General features: G+C 43.7%; 1 protein-coding gene across 2 annotated transcripts in view; it reads left to right on the forward strand.

The window, feature by feature from the left end:
* Positions 1-26,102, forward strand: part of LOC140188944 (sialate:O-sulfotransferase 2-like) — a 328,051-nt gene that overhangs the window by 258,877 nt on the left and 43,072 nt on the right. For both annotated transcript variants that reach the window (XM_072245602.1, XM_072245610.1), the window contains one exon: positions 15,261-15,461. In XM_072245602.1, coding sequence (XP_072101703.1) covers positions 15,261-15,461 — 201 coding nt within the window. The remainder of the gene's footprint in view (positions 1-15,260; positions 15,462-26,102) is intronic.

Below are 26,102 nucleotides of genomic sequence, written 5' to 3' on the forward strand. Positions count from 1 at the left end.
CTTGAGCCTCGATCGTCAGCAACACTTCCAGGATACGCCAAGCACCAAATCCTAGGTCTCGAACTCCAGACTCGCTGATGACAGGATGCCGAACACTGGTCTCAGCTATTCACAAACCCAAGGGGGTCATTGGAACTTGTTTCTCCTGTCAGCCTGGAGCTCTAACTCCAGAACCCATGAACAACTTTCTGAGCTGAGGCGATCTTCATCTACTCTCTGCCAGTCCAACATCTGATCAACGATGTATCACATCCACGTCGTTGGTCTTCAAATGTAGAGTGAAGTCTTAGACTCTGGCCTTACAATTTTCCTGTCTGTAACCCCTAACCTGACGCCTAAGTCCCCTCCCTGTCCACAAAACCATCCTCACAAACTCAAAAATCAAAACACAACATATCTGGGACCTGTGTGGCCACGGGGAGAAGTATCTTCACTGAAAAAGCGATAGACCTTTGCAATCCTCTGGCCACAGCGCTGTGACTGGCGGGCTTCCATAAAGAATGGTGTTTAAGCTCCAGTTATTCCCAGAACAGGAGATATTTTGCTGCAATTATATGGGCCCTCGGGGAAACCATGGCTACTGTACGGGCTGCAGTTTTGGTCACTTTGCAGAGATATTTTTCACATATCATTGAAAAGTTGCAGCAAAGATTTAAAGATTGGTTCCTCGAATAGCAAAGTTGCTCGCGTCAGTTGAAGTTTGGATTTGGGACAAGAGGGAAACTCATTGAACCATACAGAATTCTTACAGGGTACATCAGGCTGGAGACAGGGGTCATAGAAAACATAGAAAACATAGAAAATAGGTGCAGGAGTAGGCCATTCGGCCCTTCGAGCCTGCACCGCCATTTATTATGATCATGGCTGATCATCCAACTCAGAACCCTGCACCAGCCTTCCCTCCATACCTTCTGATCCCCCTAGCCACAAGGGCCATATCTAACTCTCTCTTAAATATAGCCAATGAACTGGCCTCAACTGTTTCCTGTGGCAGAGAATTCCACAGATTCACCACTCTCTGTGTGAAGAAGTTTTTCCTAATCTCGGTCCTAAAAGGCTTCCCCTTTATCCTCAAACTGTGACCCCTCGTTCTGGACTTCCCCAACATCGGGAACAATCTTCCTGCATCTAGCCTGTCCAATCCCTTTAGGACTTTATACGTTTCAATCAGATCCCCCCTCAATCTTCTAAATTCCAACGAGTACAAGCCTAGTTCATCCAGTCTTTCTTCATATGAAAGTCCTGCCATCCCAGGAATCAATCTGGTGAACCTTCTTTGTACTCCCTCTATGGCAAGGATGTCTTTCCTCAGATTAGGGGACCAAAACTGCACACAATACTCCAGGTGTGGTCTCATCAAGGCCTTGTACAACTGCAGTAGTACCTCCCTGCTCCTGTACTCGAATCCTCTCGCTATAAATGCCAGCATACCATTCGCCTTTTTCACCGCCTGCTGTACCTGCATGCCCACTTTCAATGACTGGTGTATAATGACACCCAGGTCTCGTTGCACCTCCCCTTTTCCTAATCGGCCACTATTCAGAAAATAATCTGTTTTCCTATTTTTGCCACCAAAGTGGATAACATCACATTTATCCACATTAAATTGCATCTGCCATGAATTTGCCCACTCACCCAACCTATCCAAGTCATCCTGCATCCTCTTAGCATCCTCCTCACAGCTAACACTGCCGCCCAGTTTCGTGTCATCCGCAAACTTGGAGATGCTGCATTTAATTCCCTCATCCAAGTCATTAATATATATTGTAAACAACTGGGGTCCCAGCACTGAGCCTTGCGGTACCCCACTAGACACTGCCTGCCATTCTGAAAAGACCCCATTTATTCCCACTCTTTGCTTCCTGTCTGCTAACCAATTCTTTATCCACATCAATACCTTACCCCCAATACCGTGTGCTTTAAGTTTGCACACTAATCTCCTGTGTGGGACCTTGTCAAAAACCTTTTGAAAATCCAAATATACACATCCACTGGTTCTCTCCTATCCACTCTGCTAGTTACATCCTCAAAAAATTCTATGAGATTCGTCAGACATGACTTTCCTTTCACAAATCCATGCTGACTTTGTCCGATGATTTCACCGCTTTCCAAATGTGCTGTTATCACATCTTTGATAACTGACTCCAGCAGTTTCCCCACCACCGACGTTAGGCTAACCGGTCTATAATTCCCCGGTTTTTCTCTCCCTCCTTTTTTAAAAAGTGGGGTTACATTAGCCACCCTCCAATCCTCAGGAACTAGTCCAGAATCAAGAGAGTTTTGAAAAATTATCACTAATGCATCCACTATTTCTTGGGCTACTTCCTTAAGCACTCTGGGATGCAGACCATCTGGCCCTGGGGATTTATCTGCCTTTAATCCCTTCAATTTACCTAACACCACTTCCCTACTAACATGTATTTCGCTCAGTTCCTCCATCTCACTGGACCCTCTGTCCCCTACTATTTCTGGAAGATTATTTATGTCCTCCTTAGTGAAGACAGAACCAAAGTAATTATTCAATTGGTCTGCCATATCCTTGCTCCCCATAATCAATTCACCTGTTTCTGTCTGTAGGGGACCTACATTTGTCTTTACCAGTCTTTTCCTTTTTACATACCTATAAAAGCTTTTACAGTCAGTTTTTATGTTCCCTGCCAGTTTTCTCTCATAATCTTTTTTCCACTTCCTAATTAAACCCTTTGTCCTCCTCTGCTGAACTCTGAATTTCTCCCAGTCCTCAGGTGAGCCACTTTTTCTGGCTAATTTGTATGCTTCTTCTTTGGAATTGATACTATCCCTAATTTCTCTTGTCAGCCACGGGTGCACTACCTTCCTTGATTTATTCTTTTGCCAAACTGGGATGAACAATTGTTGTATCATCATCCATGCGATCTTTAAATGCTTGCCATTGCATATCCACCGTCAATCCTTTAAGTGTCATTTGCCAGTCTATCTTAGCTAATTCACGTCTCATACCTTCAAAGTTACCCCTCTTTAAGTTCAGAACCTTTGTTTCTGAATTAACTATGTCACTCTCCATCTTAATGAAGAATTCCACCATATTATGGTCACTCTTACCCAAGGGGCCTCTCATGACAAGATTGCTAATTAACCCTTCCTCATTGCTCAAAATCCAGTCTAGAATAGCCTGCTCTCTAGTTGGTTCCTCGACATGTTGGTTCAAAAAGCCATCCCGCATACATTCCAAGAAATCCTCTTCCTCAGCACCTTTACCAATTTGGTTCACCCAATCTACATGTAGATTGAAGTCACCCATTATAACTGCTGTTCCTTTATTGCACACATCTCTAATTTCCTGTTTAATACCATCCCCGACCTCACTACTACTGTTAGGTGGCCTGTACACAACTCCCACCAGCGTTTTCTGCCCCTTCTTATTATGCAGCTCTACCCATATCGATTCCACATCTTCCCGGCTTATGTTCTTCCTTTCTATTGCGTTAATCTCCTCTTTAACCAGCAACGCCACCCCACCTCCTTTTCTTTCATGTCTATCCCTCCTGAATATTGAATATCCCTGAACGTTGAGCTCCCATCCTTGGTCACCCTGGAGCCATATCAGGGTCATGCATCTCATCCTGATATGGGAACACAGGGATCAAAGTCAAAGAATGAGGGAGGTCCATTTGATTCTGAAAAGGGAGCGATATCTTCATGCATAGGGCAATGGACTTGGAATTCTCTGCACCAGAGATTTGCGGAGTTTCAGCCATTGAGTTCATTGAGAAAAGGTTTCTGGCCATTGAGGAAAGTTGAAGATAATGTGATAGGGCAAGAAAATGCTGCAGGTAGATCAGCCAGGAGTTTGATAAATGGTGGGGTAGGATAGAAGGGCTGAATAGCCTAGTCTTGCTCCTCGTGCTTATATTCGCGATGCTGAAATCACCGCTTTCAAACACATCCAAATACTATTGAAATCAATGAGATTATAACATTTTAAATATTACTAAAATTTGACTAAACTAACCTTAATTACAAAATAATTTAATTAAATCCAATTTATTAAAGAAATAGAAATGACTCACTATTTTATCTGGTACAGCAATGCCTCACCCTGGAAATGAATGGAGTCGCTGTTCCGTGGGGCGATTCCTGAACTAATTTAAAGATAATCCAAAAACTAGGACACTTCAAAACCACATCTTTTATTAAAAGTTAATTTGAATAGATTTTGCCAGTGACCAGTCGGAGTCATGCAGCTTTAGCTGAAGTGTGTGTTTTATGAATGTCAGAGGCAGCTCACCCATTATTAATTTATTTCAATGCAGACGGTGATCATTTACAGGTTAATGATTGTGGTTTATCGCCTGTCAGGTGATGCATGGTTATTTATGGAGCTATCCACTCTTAGAAACACAAAGGGCTCTTTTCAGCTTACCTCCATTAATAACTAAAGAGGGGACTAGACTAATTCTTCAGGAGACAGGATAAAAGTTCTTTAGTGAAGTGAAGGTGGTGTAAATCCCTCCATCAACCTCCAAGCAGTGAATTGTTATCTACTGTCTCTGTTGTCCACTGTCTGTGTTTCAAATCTTGGTCCAGAATAAAGTCTATGATTACTTTGCGAATAATTTACATCAGATACCGAAAAACAAGCAAAGGCAGGTTGGTTTACCAAACCTGCTCTGTTCATCTGGTAGAAACAATCACCTCATAGCATGGCCTCAACTCATTAACCCCAACCATACACCTTTGGAATGTAGGAGGAAACTGGAGCACCCAGAGGAAATCAATGCGGTCACGGGGAGAACATACAAACTCCTTACAGACAGCAGCAGGAATTGGACCCCTGTCTGTGATTGCTGGCACTTAATGGTGTTATACTAACCACTACACTGTTATGCCAGATGGGCGACAAAAGATTTGGCATAGACTTGTAGGCCAAGTGGCCTATTTGTATGTGTACAACTCTATGATTCTGTCTTCACCACATCCACCCATTCATGGAGTCTGCAGATGCTGGAATCTGGAGCAGCCTACAATGTGCTGGAAAAGGATCTCAGCGGGTCAGGCAGCATCTGTGGTGGGAAATGGGCAATCAGCATTTCAGGCCGAGACCTTCCAGCGCAGGTGAAAGTTTTGTGTGTTTATCTATGTAGTCATAACATCAGAGTCTAATATCATGTGACTCACTTAACTTAGTGAAAAGATCAGTGACATTCAGAGATATTCAGAATTATTGATACGTTTGACAGCTGGTAAAGCCATGGGGATGTGATGTACTCGACAGCTAATATTTGTACCATTTGATCTGCAATCCCAGTCTTCAGTGAGAAACTGGACAGCTAACTCAAAAGCTCAAAAGTACAAAGTATATCTGTTATCAAAGTATGTATAAAATATACAACCTTGAGATTCATGTTAATTGATCCTCATCAACGCCAGTCATTACAATATTGTGGAGGTATGGTCACTGTATAGTCTCTGCCAGGATAATGAATGCCAGTGTTTTTTGACCACTTACTGTTGAAGGATATTAATGAATGTTCAGCAGTTTATCAGTTTAACAATTCCAAAGCAGCCTACTGCTTGAAGATAATTGCTAATCCTGCTGGAATTTATCCTCTCATTATCACTTTTAGCCATGGAATTTTTCACTTTGCGAAAGCAGTCAAAATTACTCATGCAAAAACACCATGCTACACTGAGAGAAAACTTTCTTAAACACATTTCAGTAATATCCAATCAGTTGCAGTGTAGAGCACTATGTATCAGTGCAGCTAAAATGTTTGAGGTTCTCTTAATCATTTGTCTATTCTTGACGGTCTATTGGGTGACAGTGGCTTCAGCTGGTGAGACATTTGCCTCGAGGAGGCAAATATATCCACAGAAAGATGCTGGAAGTAGGCCAACAACTACATGAAGGATCCCACCCACCCTGTCTATGGATGGTTTGTCCTCATCCCATCAGGGAGGAGGCCACGTAGTATCCACACTAGGATCACCAGGCTCAAAAACAGCTATTTTCCCCAAGTAGTAAGGCTGATCAACACCTCCACCCATTAATCTACCCCTCCATGCCCCCAACCACCACTATTTTATATTTCCCATCAGTCACTTTATGCACAGACAGCCCTGTGCCTAGCATCTCTTCATGGACATACAATCGATCTCTGCATAGAAGCTCTTAAATTATTTATATTTATTGTGTTTTTAATATTATACGTTCTTTATCTTACTGTGGTTTTTGTGCTGCATCAGATTAGGAGTAACAATTATTGTGATCTCCTTTACACTTGTGTACTGGAAATGACATTAAACAATCTTAACTCTTGAATCTTGAAATGGCTTCTAAATCTCTGCATATCCCACCTCACTTTGTCCTGAGCATTTACCTATTTGATTGTACTTTTGCCCATTGATCTCAGAAATTGTCGGCAATGTGAGGCACCTATGCCTCTACATTATTGGGGTGATATACAAACGCAAGTTGTTGTTGCACACAGGCCGTCTCCATGTCATGTCATTGCAAGCGTCAATAAGCCAGTTTGTCCAATGCCAGAAAATGCACAAAATCACTGAATATCGTCTTCATACCTCCACAATATTGTCAGGAATGGTGTTGATGAAGGCCAGCTAATGTAAGTATTTATTTATTGTCTCCACCTGCCTAGTAACAAAGACACAAGATTTATTTATTTACTTCTTTTATTTAGAGTTACAGCACAAACAATGCTGGCAGCCCAGTGAGCCGTGCCACCCAGAAATCCACCTCTTTATCAGTAGCTTAATCACAGGACAATTTACAATGCCCAATTAACCTACCCACTGCTATGTTATTGGACTGCTGGAAGAAACTGGTACAAAGTGGCGGAGAGCCAGTCGGTAACGAGGAGAACGTACAAACTCCTTTCAGATGGCACCAGAATTGAACTCTGAACTCCAATGACCTGAGATGTAACAGTGTCACACTAACTGCTACGTTACTATGGCAACTTAAGATCTGGGTGTTACCCACACCCAGCGGCTGGTTTCAATGGTCTATTAGTATTAGTGTATGTTGCATTGAGTAAACATCTTAAAGAAGTGATTGAATATCAATTTTCAAAGCAAATCTCTTAAGTGGCCTGTCATGGTAAAATCAGAAGCCTGTGTTTCTCTGTTGCTTTAAGATGCATTGGTGCCTGATTCCTGTGGGGATGTGACATGGATGATGTTGTTTCTGCAAGACTGGCTCCTATTTGAGTTTAATAATATTAATGGGAGCTCATTCATATGAACAGAGTGTGCACAAGACTGGCATTTGTAAGCCAGGGAAGGCTTGGAGGGAAAATCCAACTTCAGTTAGTGCACAGTGAGATCCCACTATTGATATTGCAATAACCGGCAGCAGGAACAATACATAAACACAAGAGATCCTGCAGATGCTGGAAATGCAGAGCAAGACATGGAAAATGCCGGATGAGCAGCAGGTCAGGCAGCATCTATGGAGAAGAATGAACAACCGGTGTTTCAGCTGGAGCAGGGGTCCCCAACTTGTGGTCCAGAAACTCCTTGCTGAATGATATTGGTCTATGGCATAAAAAAGGTTAGGAACCCCTGAGCTGGAGCAATGGTCCCCGGGGGTTGCGATCCTGGAGAACTGAAGTTTCTCAGTTGAGATGGCCATTTGAAAGGATCATGGGAGTTTTGGTCCTGTGTATTCGGAGAGCATGATGAGTGATTTACAGGACAGGAGTCTTGGTCCCATGTATTCAGAGAGTGTGATATATGATTTACATCACAGGAGTTTTGCTCCTGTGTATTCAGAGTGTGATGAGTGATTTACATTACAGAGTTTTGGTCCTGTGTATTCAGAGAGTGTGATGTATGATTTACATTACAGGAGTTTTGGTCCTGTGTATTCAGAGTGTGATGAGTGATTTACATTACAGAGTTTTGGTCCTGTGTATTCAGAGAGTGTTATGAGCAATTTACGTTACAGAGTTTTGTTCCTGTGTATTCGGAGACTGTGATGAGTGATTTACATGACAGGAGTTTTGGTTCTGTGTATTCGGGGAGTGTGCTGTGAGATTTACATGACAGGAGTTTTGGTCCCATGTATTGGGAGAGTGTGATGAGTGATTTACATGACAGGAGTTTTGGTTCTGTGTATTGGGAGAGTGTGATGAGTGATTTACATGACAGGAGTTTTGGTTCTGTGTATTGGGAGAGTGTGATGAGTGATTTACATGACAGGAGTTTTGGTTCTGTGTATTGGGAGAGTGTGATGAGTGATTTACATGACAGGAGTTTTGGTTCTGTGTATTCGGAGACTGTGATGAGTGATTTACATGACAGGAGTTTTGGTTCTGTGTATTCGGGGAGTGTGCTGTGAGATTTACATGACAGGAGTTTTGGTCCCATGTATTGGGAGAGTGTGATGAGTGATTTACATGACAGGAGTTTTGGTTCTGTGTATTCGGGGAGTGTGCTGTGAGATTTACATGACAGGAGTTTTGGTCCCATGTATTGGGAGAGTGTGATGAGTGATTTACATGACAGGAGTTTTGGTTCTGTGTATTCAGAGACTGTGATGAGTGATTTATAATAGCAAAGAATAGCATCACAAATCAAAGATGTACCCCAAATGATGAATGATGTCACAGGAAACATTGATAAATTGAGCATTTAAAGATAGAGGAATATCAGTAAGCTGGTCTTTGGGGAAGGAGTTAATGGATTGTAGCTGTCCAGGACACTGACAATAGAAACCAAACAGGGAGATTCCTTGTGATCATTAAGCCCACAGTTTATATTGTATTTCTGTGTTTCCATAAGTCACAGAAAGGAGGCCGTTTGGCCCACTGAGTGATGCCAGCTCACTGAGCAATATCACTCCCTGTAACCCTTATCCTCACGTTCACATTCCTCTTACACAGGACAGAGTGGCCAATTGATCCAACGCCACACACAGCGTTGGCATGCTGGATGAAACCAGAGCTCGCAGGGAAACCCTTGCAGTCACAGGGAGAACACTGTCAGCACCACAGACACAGCACTGGGGGACACTGGAGCCGTAAGGCAACAGCATCACCCATTGTGCCGTCTGTCTCTAGCGACACAAACAAAATGCTGGAGGAATCCAACAGGGCAGGCACTATTGATGGAAATGAGTAAACAGTCAACATTTCGGGCCGAGACACTTCTTCAGGACTGAGAGGGAAGGGGGAAGATGCCTGAATAAAAATGTGGGGGGAGGGGAACGAGGCTAGTTGAAAGGTGATAGGTGAAGCCAGGTGGGTAGGAAAGGTCAAGAGCTGGAGAAGGAGGAATCTGATGGGAGTGGAGAGTGGACCATAGGAGAAAGGGAAGGAGGAGGGGACCCAGGGGGAAGTAATAGGTAGCTGAAAGAAGTAAAATGTCTGAGTGGGGAATGGGGGGGGGTGAATTTAGTTCACTGGAATGGGAAATCGATATTCATTCCATAAGGACAGAGGGTACCCAGATGGAATATAAGGTGTTGCTCCTCCACCCTGAAGGTTGCCTTATCTTGACATGTTGCAAAATTCATTTTTTTCCAGCAGGAGTAGAATGCAAGACATAAAAATTGGCCACGGTAGTGATGCTATTACAGCTCAGAGCATCACAGTTGGGAGCTCAATGCCAGCGTCCACTCCAAGGAGTTTGTATTTCCTCCCTGTGGAATGTGTGGATTTCATCCGGGTGCTCCAGTTTCGTCTCACAGCCCAGAGACGTACCAGTTAGTAGCTCATTGTAAATTGTTGCATAATTAGGCTAGAGATAAACTGGTGGGTTGCTGGCGGTGAGGCTCGAAGGGCTGGACAGGCCTGTTCCAGGTTGTATCTCTAAATAAAATAAAATCAGTGAAACCTACCTACCAACAATTTTATGTCCTGCACTGTAATCTTGCTTCAAAATAACAAATTTAACAACATATCTCAGTCAATGATAATAAACCTGATTCTAATTCTGAGAGTTGATGGGAACATGAGAGAGAACAGGTAACAGAGAAAGAATTGGGAGGAATAGAACAGATGGGATTGTTCTGAAATGCCAGTATACACTTGGTGGTCTCCTTCTAAGTCTTGACCATGAAACTACCAGATGGTTCACAGGTGTCCTTTGGGGAAAAGAATCTATCGTTCACTCTGGTGTGGTGTCGATGTGACTCCAGACTCACCAACATGGCCAAAGGTCCTGATCCAGTTCTGTTCTGCTCCATGTTCTCTGTGCCACCTTAGTTACAGATAACAGATCAGCTTTATTTGCCACAAAACATCGAAACATACGGTGATGGGCATTGTTTGCGTCAATGACCAGTACAGATTGTGACGTGCTGAGGGCAGCCCGCAAGCGTTATCGTGCTTCCGGCACCAGCAAAGCATGCCCATAACTTACTGACCTTGGTTCAGTAGCAACTGGGGATGGGGAAACGCCAGCGTTGTCATGGTTGTCCAGAACCCGGGAGCGAAGAAACTGAAAAACAAACATGAAAATTAGTTAGTGGGATTGACGTTAACCTTAAAGCATCGTCAGCCAATAATTACAGTTTTATTAATCAGGTTCAAAGTTCAAAGTCAAAGTAAGAAAAAGGGAAGAAAGCACGACAGGGCCTCTACTTCCTCAGGAGTCTGCTGAGGATCGGGGTGTCATCGAAAACTTTGGCAAACTTCTGTAGAATTATGGTGGATATTGTGCTGACTGGCAGCATTACGGCCTGGTTCGGGAACACCAATACCTTTGAGCGGAAAATCCTACAAAACTTAGTGGATTCGGCTCAGTTCATCATGGGTGAAACCTTCCCAACCATTGAGCACATCTACATGAAGCACTGCCAGAGAAAAGCAACATCCATCATCAAAGATCCTCATCACCCAGGCCATGCTCGTTTCTCACTGCTGCCATCAGGTCAAAGGTACAGGTGACTCAGGACTCGTACCACCAGTTCAAGAACAGTTACTACCCCTCAACCATCAGGCACTTGATAAAAAGGGGATAACTACACTCATTTAAGGACTCTTATCTTGTTATTTCATGCTCGTTATTTATTGCTATTTATTTATATCTGCATTTGCACAGTTTGTTTATAGTTTACAGTTACTGTTGTACAAATAGATTTGCTAGATATGCCCACAGAAAAAGAATTTCAGGGTTGTATGTGGTGACATGATTATTCTCTGGTAGTAAATTTTACTTTGAACTAAGTTCATCATCAAGTATGTAAATATCACCACATGCTTGAGGGCAGTCACAGTAGAATAAGAAATTCAATAGTTTCAGTAAAAACTACACACAAAGTCTGACAAATGATCAATGTGCACAAGGAGACAAACTGTGCAAACGAACCAAATATTAATAATGACTCAATAAATAATAGCCTAATGATACTGAGAGCATGACGTAGGGTCCCGGAAAGTGAGTCTGTGGGTTGTGGAATCAGTTCAGTGTTGAGATGAGTGAAGTTATCCACTCTGGTTAGAACTGAGGTTGAAGATTCTTGAGATAAACAGACTGATCAAAGGAGACAACTTGATGCTGGGTTCCTCATTAACTGGCTGACATTCAGTAATGGATATCATGACCTAGACAGATTCTTTGGAGTTTTGTTTTCAATACTTTTCCGGATCAGGGAGAAACCTTTGCATAATTTCCCTCAGGACATTTGGTAAGTGGAGCGGAGTGTGGAAGGGCAGTTCGAGCCTGATCTGTAGGATTAATGAACAACCTGACCTTTCCGAGGCCATCGTTCAACTTCTTGATGTTAGCAAAAGCATCTGCAGATTAAAAAGGTGTAATGTTCTGCTCACGATTGGCTTCCTAACTCTGAAAGATCTTGTACTCCTGCAAAGAGTCTTTGCTTTCTATGGCACAGCCAGGAATGCACTTTAGAAATGCTTCATTTGTTGTAGACATTGGAGCATTGTGATAGGTTCTATGTAAATGTACCGTCCATTTTTCAGTGTGTCTATGGATGGTGTTCACTGACACTCCAAAACCATTCATACACTCAGTGGCCATTGGAGCGTAACCCAGTGTGGTCTTCTGCTGCTGTAGCCCACCCTCTTCAAGACTGGACATGTTGTGCATTCAGAGATGTTCTACTGTTATATCACGTGATTATTTGAGTTACTGTCACCTTCCTGTCAGCTTGAACCAGTCTGGCCATTGTTCTCTGACCTCGCTCATTAACAAGGCATTTTTGTCCAGGAAACTGCCGTTCAGGTCCCTTTTAAATCTTTTCTCTTACAACTCTCTAGCTTTTGATTCCCCAGCTCCAGGAAAAAGATTTGTTCATTCACTCTATCAATGCCCCACATGGTCTTGTACACCTTGATAAAGCCACCTCTCAATCTCCTACGTTACAAAGAAACCCTCGCCTGCCCAACCTCTCCCTATAGACAAAAACACGATTTAAGATTAAAAGATTTGTTTTATTTGTCAATTACATCAAAACATAGAGTGAAAAAGGATTGTGTTGGGCAGCCCACAAGCGTTGACAGGCTTCCAGCACCAACATAGCATGTCGACAACTCACTAACACTAAAGGAATGTCTGCTGAATGTGGGAGGGGACCAGAGGGAATCTATACAGTCAAGGGGAGACCTTCAAACTCCTTACAGCGAGTGGCAGGAACTGAACCCAGATCTTACATCTAGCATTGTAAACGTTGTGCTAACCACTATGTTAACCTGCTGTCGCTCAGACCCTCAAGTCCTGGCAACACTGCAAGTGTAGGATAGTGGAGAAAAGTTACCGACAAGAGCCTCACAAGGGTACAGAGCCTTGAGAGCTGAGTCTTGTACATGGGGGAAGACCCAAGACTTCATTGTAATAAGATTGCGAATGGGTCAACTTGTTTTCACAATAACAGATACACATTATGTAAGTTTTGTATGTTTTGAAATGACTATTTGAAAGTCAGAGAACCACTGGAATGCACAAAGAGAATAATGAGTAGTGGTTTATTTTAATTTCCTCAGACCTGTAAACAGCACATCAAAAGAGATTTCCATCAGTCATCTCCTTTCAGTGGATTGTAACTTTCAGTGGACTGCTGAAATGGAAGTTGAAATATTTATGCAGTACCTTAACATAGACTTAGTGGCCACTTTATTAAATATCTCCAAAACCTAATAAAATGGCCAGTGAGTGCTATAGCCAGTCCACTTCAAGATTTGACATGTTGTGCATTCAACTGTGATGCATTGAGTTGCTGCCATATGGTTGGCTGATTAGATATTGCATTCATGAGCAGGTATACAAGTGCAACTAATAAAATGGCCACTAAGTGTATTTGTCAGCTCTTTATTCAAGGTGTGGAAAGACCAAGAGATCTTTCTCATCATTTATTGAACAGAGCCACAGGTCCCTATTATGTCAACCTGAACATGGACATTAAGCTATGGTTTAACAGACACAAAATTCTAGAGGAACTCAGCAGATCAGGCAGAACTTATGGAAAGGAATAAATAGCCAGTTGTAGGATGAAGCCCTTTATCGTGGTTCCTGATGAGGGGTCTCAGCCCAAAACGTCAAACATACATTCCCATCCATAGATGCTGCCTGACCTGCTGAGTTCTTCCAGCATTTTGAGTGCTTTGCCTGGATTTCCAGTATCTGCAGAATCTCTTGTGTTTTGACAATGGTTTAATATCTCATATAAAACTAAATGTCTTTTAAAAGATCACAGTGTTCCCTTAATACTGAGAGTCGCTGTCAGTTTACCTCTGTCCTCCAAGTCTAAAGATTGTACATTTAGCTAGACTGTTGAATTTAACAACCTCGATTCAATTGCCAGGGCAGTGTCTAGAGGTACACACTCCCTGGAGGTGAGACATCTCTCTCAGTGGATGTAGAAGATCCTATGACTGTATGTTGAAGACGAGCAATAGATTTATTCCATGGCTCCTGTGTAATGTGGCTAAGTATCTGTTCACTGTACAAAGGAGTAGAAGCTGGAAGATAAGAGGTGAGACCAGGTGAGGGGAAGGAGGGAGGGTAGGCGAGGGAGGGATGAAGTGAGAAGCTGGGGTTTGAGAGGTGGAAGAGGTAAAGGGCTGAAGAAGATGGAATTTGATAAGAGGACAGTGGACCATGGGAGAAAGGGAAGGAGGATATAACCAGAGGGAGGTGATGGACAGATGAGGAGAAAAGGAGGGGTGAGAGGGTAACCAGAAAGAGGAATGGAAAAAGAGTGAAGGGAGAGGGAGGAGAAATTACCGGACTTTGGAGGAATTGATATTCAAGCTACCCATACAGAATATGAAGTGTTGTTCTTCCAACCTGAACGTGGCCTCTTTATGGCAGTAGAGGCGGCTGTGGACTGACATGTTGGAATGGGAATGGGAAGTCAAGATGTGATGACTCCATTTTCAAGCAGTCTCACGGTCTGAGCGCCAGTAAGTCATAGTCATAGTCATACTTTATTGATCCCGAGGGAAATTTGGTACAAATTTGGACTGTACAAAGATTGGCCAATAGTACCATCTGTGGCTCGGTGCTCCAGGGTAAACCAGGAGCTGACAGGGGGAGGAGGAGAGCCAGAGGCAGTACGGTAGCAGAGTGGTTAGTACAATTTACAACACCACCCATCGCTGATCAGGGTTCAATTCCCACCACTACCTGTAATACTAAGGCTGTCTCAGTAGTGTAGTGGTTAGGACAATAGTGTTACAGTGCACTGATCACTGATCGAGCTCAATTCCCTCCCTGACTGTAATACTAAGGGTGGCTCAGTAGTGTAGTGGTTAGGACAACAGTGTTATAGCGCACTGATCACTGATCGAACTCAATTCCCTCCCTGACTGTACGTTCTCCCCATTACACCTTGGCTTCCCTCCAGGTACTCTGGTTTCCTGCTGTGGGCAGGCTGTGTTGGCACTGGAAGAATGGTGACACTTGTGGGCTGCCCCTCACTGATTTGATTTGATACAAATGATGCATTTCTGTTCATGTTTCCATATATCTGTGACAAACACATTTAACCTTTAATCTTTAGGTCATGATCAATTCTGACCTTGTGGCCTAGGAACCTTTCCACACAATGTGAGAAGCTGGAAAGCAATAGGCAAAAGAGGTAAAGGGCTGAAGAAGATGGAATCTTATAAGAGAGGACAGTGGAGCGTGGGAGAAGGTGAAGGAGAAGGTGTTAGGCAGATGAGGAAAAGAGCAGAAGTCCACTGTCCTCGTTTCCTTTGTCCAGAGGGTGACTTCATTTCAACCCAGAACTGCTCAGAGCCCAGCAGGATCAGCTGCTGATGGTGATGCCTGTTCTCTCCTTCATTCTTCCTCAGGTTTCAAGGGAGAGCGGGACCACTGGAAAAGTGGGCGGCTGATTTGTATAAAGACACACGAGAGTGGCAGGAAGGAAATCGAATCATTCGACGCCGCAATCCTTCTTATCCGGAATCCTTACAAAGCACTGATGGCTGAATTTAACCGCAAATACGGAGGTCACATTGGCTTTGCCTCCGAGGCCCACTGGAGGGGGAAAGGTAGGTTGTGGGGTGTTGCCTTTTGCTTGTTTGAAGACCAAGGGTTCATTTACTGGGTGAAGCCAAGGGAAGATGGAACCAGCACCAGACTGAATCTGATGTTAACAATGAGATATTGGTTTGGTACTGTAACATGTACGAGTTCATAGTACAAAGGAAAACAGAACACAGTGTTACAGGGACAGAGAAAATCCAGTGCAGGTTCTCAGGTAAACGGCTAAGGGTTAGATTGAGAGGGCAAGAATTCATCTTTATCACATAAGAGATCTGTTCAATAAGAGGCTTGTAACAATGGGATAGGAGCTGTCCTTCGCCTGGTGGTACATGCTCTCTGGCTTTTGATGGGAGTGGTGTGAAGAGAGAATGTTCTGGGTGGTTGGGTTTCTGGATTATATTGGTAAACAGAGCCTATGGAGGGAGAGGCTGGTTTTTGTGATGGACTGAGGTGCGTACAGAACTCTCAGCAGTTGCTTATCATCACGGACAGGGTAGTTGCTGTACTACGCTGTGGTGCATCTGGATAGGATGCTTTCTGTGGTACACTTGTAAAAAGTCATGATGGTCAGTGGGGACATGACAGACTCCCTTAGACTTCGGAGCAAGTAGAAGTGCTGATGCATTTGTTGGCCTTGGCATCTGCATGGCCAGACCAGGACACATTAGCATCCTTAGATTTCTGAATGGTCCATGAACCCATGGACACTACCCTGCTATTCTTCTTTTGCACAATTTGTATACATACAGTTGTTCATTTTTATTTTAACTTGTATGTAATTTCATATCTTGCCCTGTACTGCTGCCACTAAACAACAGATTTCATTATGTATGTCGGTGATAATGAACCTGATTTTGATTTGTCCTGCTTAGCTTCCCAGGAGATGGTCAGTTAGAGCCAGATGCCTCCCTTCACTCTTCCCGAGAGCTTTTGCTCACAGCATCACATGACAGATACCAGACTTCTCAAAACACTCACTTCACAGGAGAGGTGGGATGGCCGACTAGCCATGGGGACAAAGGCACTTCTTTTTAATTGTGTTCTGAAGGATAAAGTGCTGAGGAAAGTACAACCGACAACCACAAGAGTACTCTGGGAGTTGTAAGAAGCAGCAAAATGATTAGTGTTGTTACCGTGGCGAAGCAATGGAGGATCACATGGAGGGTTACCCTCCCCTTGTTCAAACCAGGCTAGGCAAGGCAGCTTTTGTTTTCCTTTGTCCTGATTTATTTCCCAAGAATCCTGCAGAAATGAACATTTAATAGTCACAATTCCCAGGATCGTTGCACTGGTTTGTGAAATTGCCTTACCGTTATATGCATCCGTCTGCACCCCCACCCTTTTCTTTCTTTCCCTCTCTCTCTCCCTCTGTACACAAAGAACCAGATATGGCTTGAAAGGGCTACTTCAAGAGTGAAGGGACGATTTCAAATGAGGTTGCAGGCAACATCGGATGTCTGACATCTCTGGCAGGGTTTGTAGGACATTACGTCCTACAAAGCAAAACTTAATATCATAAATGGCAGTGATGCTTTAGTACCAGATGAGCTCAACACCTTCTATGTCGGGAGAGTATAACCACAGCTGTGAAGATCCCTGCTGCACCATTTGACACTGTGGTCTCTGTCTAGGTGGCCGACGTCAGGCTGTCTTTAAGGAGTGAGAACCCTCGCAAGGTGGAACGCGCCAGCAGAGTACCTGGTAAGGCTCTGAAAACTTGTGCCAACCAACTGGCAGGAATATTCAAGGACATTTTCAACCTCTCACTACTACGGTCAGAAGTTCCCACCCACCTGCTTGAAAAGGGCAACAATTATACCAATCCCTAAGAAGAGCAGCCTGGATGACTCTCACCCAGTAGCACTCACATCTACAGTAATGAAATGCTTTGAGAGGTTGGTTATGGCTAGATTGAACTCCTGCCTCAGCAAGGACCTGGACCCGCTGCAATTTGCCTACCGCCACAATAGGTCTATGGCAGGGGCAATCTCAATGGCTTTTTACATGGCCTTAGGTCACCTGGGCAATAGAAACACCTATGTCCGGGTGCTGTTCATTGACTATAGCTCAATATTTAACATCATCATTCCCACAGTCCTGATCAATAAGCTACAGAACCTGGGCCTCTGTACCTCCCTCTGCAGTTGCATCCTCGACTTCCTAACCGGAAGACCGCAATTTATGCAGATTGGAGATAACATATCCTCCTCGCTGACGATCAAAGCTGGTGCACCTCAGGAGTGTGTGCTTAGCCCACTGCTTTACTCTCTCTAAACCTATGACTGTATAGCTAGGCATAGCTCAAATGCCATCTATAAATTTGCTGCTGATACAACCATTGTTGGCAGAATCTCAGGTGGTGACGAGAGGGCGTACAGGAGTGAGATATGCCAACTAGTGGAGTGGTGCCGCAGCAACAACCTGGCACTCAACGTCAGTAAGATGAAAGAGCTGATTGTGGACCTCAGGAAGCGTGTGATGAAGGAACACATACCAATCCTCATAAAGGGATCAGAAGTGGAGAAAATGAGCAGTTTCAAGTTCCTGGGTGTCACGATCTCTGAGGATCTAACCTGGATCCTAACATATCAATGCGACTATAAAGAAGGCAAGACAGTGGCTATATTTCATTATGAATTTGAATATATTTAGTTTGGTCAACTAATTCACTCAAAAGCTTCTATAAATGTATCGTGAAGAGCGATACTATAATTAATTAATAAACCTGATTCTCATTCTCTCTCTCTCAGTCTCTGTCTCTCTCTCTCTCTGACACTCTCTCTCCCCTTTCCCTGTCTCTCTCTGACACACTCTCTCGCCTCTCTCTCTCTGTCATTCTTTCTCCCCCTCTCTCTCCCCTTTCTCTCCTATCTCTCTCTCTCTCTCTCCCCCTCTACCCCGTCTCTCTCTCTCTCCCTCTCTCTCTCTCTCCTCTCTCTCCCTCCATCCCACCGTCCCTCCTTCCCCAGCCCAGATCATGGTATCTCTGTGATCATACACATCCACACGCAGTTAGTGGAGTGACTGTCCCTATTGCCTGGAGGGGAATCACCCTTATGTCACCTCACCTTTTCACACAGCCACTGATATGGAAACCCATGCACCACACTTGCAGTTTAAGTGAGATGAGAAGCGGAAGTGATGAGAATTGATTCTCCCATGCACACTCCTACAGAAACGGGCACAACAGGCAGCACAGTGACACAACAAGTACAGCTGCTGCCTCACAACCGCAGGTTCGATCCTGGCCTCCGGTGCTGTCTGTGTAGAATTCGTGTGTTCTCCCTGTGACCACATGTGTCTAACTGTATTCAGCCAGGTTACCCCTACACCTTATCCCCACACACTCTATCAACCGATTCCTTATCCATCATTTCTGCAACCTCTCTAAAACTTAAAAATCCTTCAGGGCCTTTGATGGGAAATGTTAATCCCAATTCTCCCTCCACTGGTGCTGCCTGACCTGCTGAGTGTTTGCAGCAGGTCCTGATTTTGTTTCAGATTTTCAGCATCTGCAGTTCCATTTCACAGTTCAGAGGAGATTGAACATATAGATTCCTGGAAGAAAGAGGACAGTGAAAAAGTATCGAGTAGGTTGAAACATCAGAAAATGTTGCATATACCCAGCAGGTCAGGCAGCAGCTGTGGAGGGTGAACCAGTATAAACGTTGCAAATTCATAGGATAACAATTTCCTTACTCAGGACACCATCTAGCTCATTTGTTTTCTGTGGGGCATCTGCTGAAAAGAACAGCCGAACCATTACTTGCTTGTGTGAGTAATTAATGGCTTATTGGATTGACCCGAGATCTTTAGATTTTATTAAGGGGAGGGCAGGTAGCTTTGCCCTGTGGTTTATGTGTGGTACACAGCAATGGGGATGTGAAAAAAAGGAGTGTCAGCTACAACATTTACAATGAAACAAATCCGATGTGGTCTGCACTCTGCTTATGGACCTGTTGACAACTTGGGGGAGACTAAGCCTGGGCTGGCTGACAGAAATCACCTCTGTACTGGAATTACATGCCCCTCAGCACTCACTTAAAATACAGCAGTGTGGCAAGAGGAGAGTCTCTGTGGAGCGTGTGGGGAGTGTGACACCAGGGAGAGATGAAGCTTTTCTCCAGCATTGTAGAGTAGCCTTACAGCACCAGCAACCAGGGACAAAGGGCTGTGTCCGTGTGTGGGTGGGAGGGAGGAACGGGATTTGTTGTGTTCTGTGTTGTTCTGCTGAGCATTGTGGCTCTGCTATGTTGGCACGGGAGTGTGTAGTGACACTTGTGGGCTGCCCCCAGCACACCCTCAGGTGTGTTAGTTGTTAGATTCAAGATTCAAGATTAGTTAATATCATTTCCAGTACATAAATGTAAAGAAGAATGAAATAATTGTTACTCCAGATTCTCTATAGCACAAGAAGGAACACAATAAAAAAACAGAACAACTATAAATACATGAGATGGTTTATGTACATAGATTGACTGTATGACCATAAAGTAGTCATAGGAGAGTCTGTACATAAGTTAACACAAATGACTTGTTTCACTGTACTTTTCAATGTACACCTGACACATAAACTTGAATCTTGACTTCCCATTGCTGTCTGTAAGGAGTTTATCTGTCCTGGCTGTGAACATGCTGGTTTCCTCCCACGTTCCAAACACGATGGGTTATGGTCAGTAATGTGTGGGCATGCTACGCTGGTGCTGGAAGCCGGGCGACACTTGTGTTCTGCCCCTGCACATCCTCGAACTGTGTTGGTTGTTGACACGAATGAGACTTTTCACATTGTTTCAGTGCTTTGATATACATGTGACAAGTAAAGCTAATCTTTCATCTGTAACCACACTCAGGATCAGGTGCCGAGGTATCTGGGAATGACTCTCAGACAAAGCCTGTGTCGACTGAAGATGTCATGCCCCTGAGGCCATGTGTTAGAAAGCCAGGGAAAGAGCCAGATAATATGACCTTCTTGTTCCCAGGTCAAGATTGGTTTTAAATCCCCAATCAGCCTCTGCTTGGGGAGAGATGCACTGTTTCGTGCCTTGCTGCTTTTGAAAACAATCTCATTTTAAATCACTGCAGCCTCAAAGACACACGACTCAGACTCTCTCTTTCCCCTCCCATGTTACTATATTAGTTTTATCTCAGAACAGTTTTAATAAACCATCCATCTTCCCTAAATTATCTCGAAGTGGTGGTTACAGTATCCAAAAGGACAGATGGTATCTTACTCTTCTGGTATTTTTTAAGCTTCTCTGTCAAATAAAGAGTTTTAAAATGTCAACTAAATGCTTGAAGCTGTCAAAGGAAGCTTGAGTTACATTCAGTGATGTCTTCCTCAGACTATAAGAAATAGATAATATGAACTGAATGCCATATTTTGATGAAATCAGTGCGTGAAGCATAAAAATCTACAGCTGTCACTCTCTAAAGATGTTTACCAGTGATGTCAATCCTGAGTAATGTAACATAGGCACAGGAACGATCAGTTCAGTATTTAAGTTAGGGATGGCACGGTAGTGTATTAGTTAACATAACGCTTTACAGCGCTGGCAATCTTAAGATCGAGGTTAATTTCCCGCCATTGTCTGTACCATGTGTGTTTTCTCCAGGTGCTCCAGTTTCCTCCAAAAACGAATGATTAGCATTAGGGTTAGTGAATGGTGGGCATGCTATGTTAGCGCTGGAAGCCCGGCAACACTTGCAGCCTGCCCTCTCGCAAATTGTCGGACTGTGTTTGTCTTTGACGGAAATGATGCATTTCACTTTATATTTTGAAGTTTCAATAAGTCTGATTGTCTTTGTTCTGCTTTTTATGGACATGATAGACCCAGATAATTTTTCACATTGTCGAGTAGAAGCCAGCTTTGGTACTGTACTGGCATAGTGCAGCTAGAGGGGCAGCTAGTTGTGGAGTGCAGGCCCTCGGCTCTACAGCTGGGATGCTGTCTGGACCCTCACTGTTTCCATTGTTTTGTTGTGGAGTGCAGGCCCTCAGTTCTACAGCTGGGATGCTGTCTGGTCCCTATTGTATCCACTGCTTTCAGCTTTTCCTGGCCCCCTGTAGACTGAATGGAATTGGCTCAAGACTAACAATTATGATGGTAAGGATCTCAGGTAGAAGCCAGGATGGGTCATCTTTTTAGCCCTTCTGGCTGGGTGCAACTTCAACCTTGCTTTTAGCACTCATAATCTGGACCCCAGGTCATTGGGAATGGGCATGCTCTCTGAGCCTCCTTCACCCAGCCTTTAACTATCTATTGTCCACAACCACTCACGTTCTCTGAGCCTCCTTCACCCAGCTTTTAACTATCTATTGTCCACAACCACTCAAGTTCTCTGAGCCTCCTTCTCCCAGCCTTTAACTATCTGTTGTCCACAACCACTCACGTTCTGAGCCTCCTTCACCCAGCCTTTAACTATCTATTATCCACAACCACTCACGTTCTCTGAGCCTCCTTCACCCAGCCTTTAACTATCTATTGTCCACAACCACTCACGTTCTCTGAGCCTCCTTCACCCAGCCTTTAACTATCTATTGTCCACAACCACTCACGTTCTCTGAGCCTCCTTCACCCAGCTTTTAACTATCTATTGTCCACAACCACTCGCGTTCTCTGAGCCTCCTTCACCCAGCTTTTAACTATCTATTGTCCACAACCACTCACGATTATCTGCAGCAGAACAGCAGAGTTTCAGTCTGATCCACTGATTGGATTTGGTTTCCTCTTGTAATTGGTACTGAAGTACTTTGGTACTTTGAGACATTTTCTTACCGTGCCCATGGTCTGTTCTTTATCAAATTACAGTGTTGCTTTGCACTGTTGTAACTATATGTTATAATTATGTGGTTTTTGTCAGTTTTTTTTACTCTTGGTTTGTCATATGTTTCTGTGATATCATTCTGGAGGAACATTGTATCATTTCTTAATGCATGCATTACTAAATGACAATAAAAGAGGACTGCGTGTCCTCATAATCTAACCTAATCTAATCTAAAGTAGAGTGAAAAACTGGTCTTGTTCAAACAGATTAAATCATCAGACAGTGCAATGAGGTAAAACAATGACAGCGTGCAGAATGAAGTGTAAAAGCTACGGAGAAATTGCAGTGCCGGTAAACAAGTACAAGATCATAATGAGGTAGATTGTGAGGTCAGGAGTCCGTCTTATTGTATAAGAGGTCCAAATATTAGTCTTATAAGTGGGACAAATGCTGGTCTTGAGCCTGGTGGTAAGTGTTTTCAGGTTTATTCGTCTTCTGCTCAGTTGGAGAGGGAGAAAAGAGAACATTTGGGCTGGATGGGCTCTTTAGTTATGCTGGGTGCTCTTCCAAGGCAGTGAGAAATATAGAGAGAGTCCACAGAAGGGAGCTGTATGTGCTGAGATGCATCCACAGCTCGGCACTTTCTTGTGGCTCTGAGCAGAACAGCTGCCGTATTTGCTGCACCAAGCCATTATGCAATCAGACAGGATGCTTTTCATCTGGTGCTTTGATAAAAATTGGTTGTGAGAACACTTGCTGTAGTCCTGTCCATTGCATGCTGTTTGTGCCGCCAAGCAGGTAGTGGTCCAAAGCTGCAGCTTCACCTGCTGGCATCTCCTCATTCAGACATGCCCATGTTGGACGCCTTCCTTATTTAGTTCAGAAATTTTCCTGCTGGTCTTGATCAGTAGTTGAGCGATCCACCTCTCTCTCTTCTGATGGAGAGTGAGAGTCTGCCAGTCCTCGAGGCGGGGAGGCTAGGAGAAGCAACGTGGAAGATTGTAACGCCAGAACAGCGAATTGCTGGTTTTCACTCTTCTTGTTGCTGGAGCAACCTCTCTCTCCCTCTCTGGGAGAGAGATCCTGTCTGCGATACCGATGTACTAGCTTGTGGACTGTAGCTGTGTTGGACTCTGGATCAAGGACTCTTTGGCGGCGGGGTGGGGGGGGGGGTGCTTTTGCTGTTGCTTGTGTGAAGGGAGGGGGAAGGAGGCTTTGGAGCTTAGATGTTTCTAACATTGATTCTATGGGGTTTCTTGTTTTCTGGATGGCTGTGAAGAGTATGAATTTCAAATTGTATACTGTATACATTAAATGAACTATTGCACCTCTGAACCAGTGCCTTATACAGCCTCAGCTTTACATTCTTGCTTTTATATTTCAGTCCTCTAACTGAATGCCAATGTTGCATTTGTCTTTCTCACACTGATTCAACCTGAAAATTAACCTTTAAGGAATCCTTCAAGGACTCACTTTGCACCTCCGATTTTTGAATTTTTTTCCCCATTTGGAAAATGGTCTATCCATTATCCAAATCGTTGACATACAGCATAAAAAAAGCATGGTTCCAACTTCTGTGGAACACCACCAATAACCAAGAGCCAATCCGAAAAGGATCCCTTTATTCCCACTCTTTGATTCCTGCCAATCGGCCAATGTTCTATCCATGCTGGTATCTTTCCTACATTACCATGGGCTCTTACCTTGTTTCATTTCCAATACCTTGTCAAAGGCCTTCTGAAAATCTAGATGAATGACATCCACCAATTCTCCTTTGTCTATTCTGCTTGTTATTTATTCAAAGAATTCTAACAGATTTATCAGGCAAGATTTTCCCACAAGGAAATCATGCTGACTTCCAACCTCTGAGGTCAGGCTAACTGGCCTATAATTCTCTTTGTTCTGCTAGAATCATGCCAGAATCTATTGATTCTTGAACGATCATTACTAATGCCTTCACAATTTCTTCATTTACCCTTATAGACCCCTGGGGTGTAGTCCATCATATTCAGGTAACTTCAGATCTTTCAGTTTCCAAAGCACCTTCTCCCTAGTAACAGCAACTGCACTCACTTGTGCCCCTTGACACTCCCGAGCTTCCAGCATATACTAGCATCCTCTGCAATGAAGACTGATGCAACCTAGCTATTTAGTTTGCCTGTCGTTTCCCTCTCTCCCATTACTATCTTTCTGGCATCATTTTCCAGTGGTCCAATATCTACTCTCACCTCTCTTTTCCTCTTCGTAAATTGGAAACAACTTTTGGTATCATTTTTGATATTATTGGCTCACTTGCCTTTATAATTCATCTTTTTCCCCCTTATGTTTTTTTTTAAGTTGCCTTCTGTTGCTGTTTTTAAATTTCCCAATCATCTAGCTTTTCACTAATTCTTGCTCTCTTTGATGTTGGCTTTGACTTCTCTTGTCAGACATGGTTGTGTCATCCTGCCTTTAGAATACTTCCTCTTATTGCTATGAAGATGTCTATGAAGACGTTAGTGAGCTGGTGTGCTCATTTCCTGAGAACACAGCCTGTTCTGTTGTCTAGCCCAGCCACCATACAAGGACACTTATGTCAGAATGCTGTGTCTGGATTTCAACACTATTGTCCCACAGACATTGGTGAACAATTTCCTAATTCTTGATCTAAATACACCACTGTGCAACTGGACATTCAACTTCCTAACGAATTGGATGCACAACTACAACTCCCTCCCCATAAATTCTCAACATGCATGCTCCCCAGGGCCGCGTGCTGAGCCCAATGCTGTACATCCTGCTCACACATGACTACACGGACAAACATCCGAGTAATCACGCCATCAAGTTTTCTGATGACACGACCGTGGGAGGGCTCATCACCGGCAATGGTGCAGAGAGGAGGTGGAAGAGCTCGAGGCTTGGTGCCAGGCAGATAGCCTCTTCCTCAATGTCAACAAGATAAAGGAGATGTTTGTCAACCAGTGAAACTCGCATCACTCACACACCTCGTTACGTCGGCAGCACAGCAATGGAAACTGTGAGCAGTTTCAAACTCCTGGGAGTGCACATCACACACAAACTCTCATGGTCACAGAACATATCCTACCTAGTCAGGAAAGCTCACCAGTGCCCCTACTTCCTGAGGAGGCTGAAGAGAGCTGGACTTCGCACATCCGTACTCATGTCATTCTACAGGTGTGCAGCAGGGGCACCCTAACAAGGTGTGTCACTGCTTGGTACGGAAACTGCACTGCAGCGGGAGGAAGCCTCTACAACGGATAGTCAAAACGATCCAAAGCATTACTGGCACCAGCCTACCCGCCATCACGGACATATATACTGAAAGGTGCCAGAAAAGGGCCAATAACATCATGAAGGATCGAACACACTTTGCTCGTGGATGGATTGTCCCATTCACATCAGGGAGGGGGCTACACAGCATCCATGCCAGGATCACCAGAAACAAAAGCAGTTACATGTCCCAAGCAGTAAGGCCAATCAACAGCTCCACCCACTAACTCTGCCACTACTTTATTATTTCCCATCAGTCACCTTAAGTAAAGCCTAATGTCACTTTATGGGCATATGCTGTTTCTCCATTATGAAACATCTATAAGCTCTCTTATATATTTATATTTATTGTGTTTTTTACCTTTTATCTTTTTTTTGTGTTGCATTAAATCCAGAGCAGCAATTACTTCATTCTCCTTATACTTGTGTGCAGGAAATGGCACTAAACAATCTTGAATCTCCCAACCAGCTGAAAGATTCTGCTGACAACTGCCTTTAAATTAAAAGCACCAATTCTTTCTGCACCTTGCTGCAGATTGTTTTCTCTCTACTGTTAATCATTATGGTTCTGTAAATCTGTTATTACCAATCAATATACAGTTTTCCCC

Source organism: Mobula birostris, chromosome 2 (genome assembly GCF_030028105.1).
Source record: "Mobula birostris isolate sMobBir1 chromosome 2, sMobBir1.hap1, whole genome shotgun sequence".
NCBI lineage: Eukaryota > Metazoa > Chordata > Chondrichthyes > Myliobatiformes > Myliobatidae > Mobula > Mobula birostris.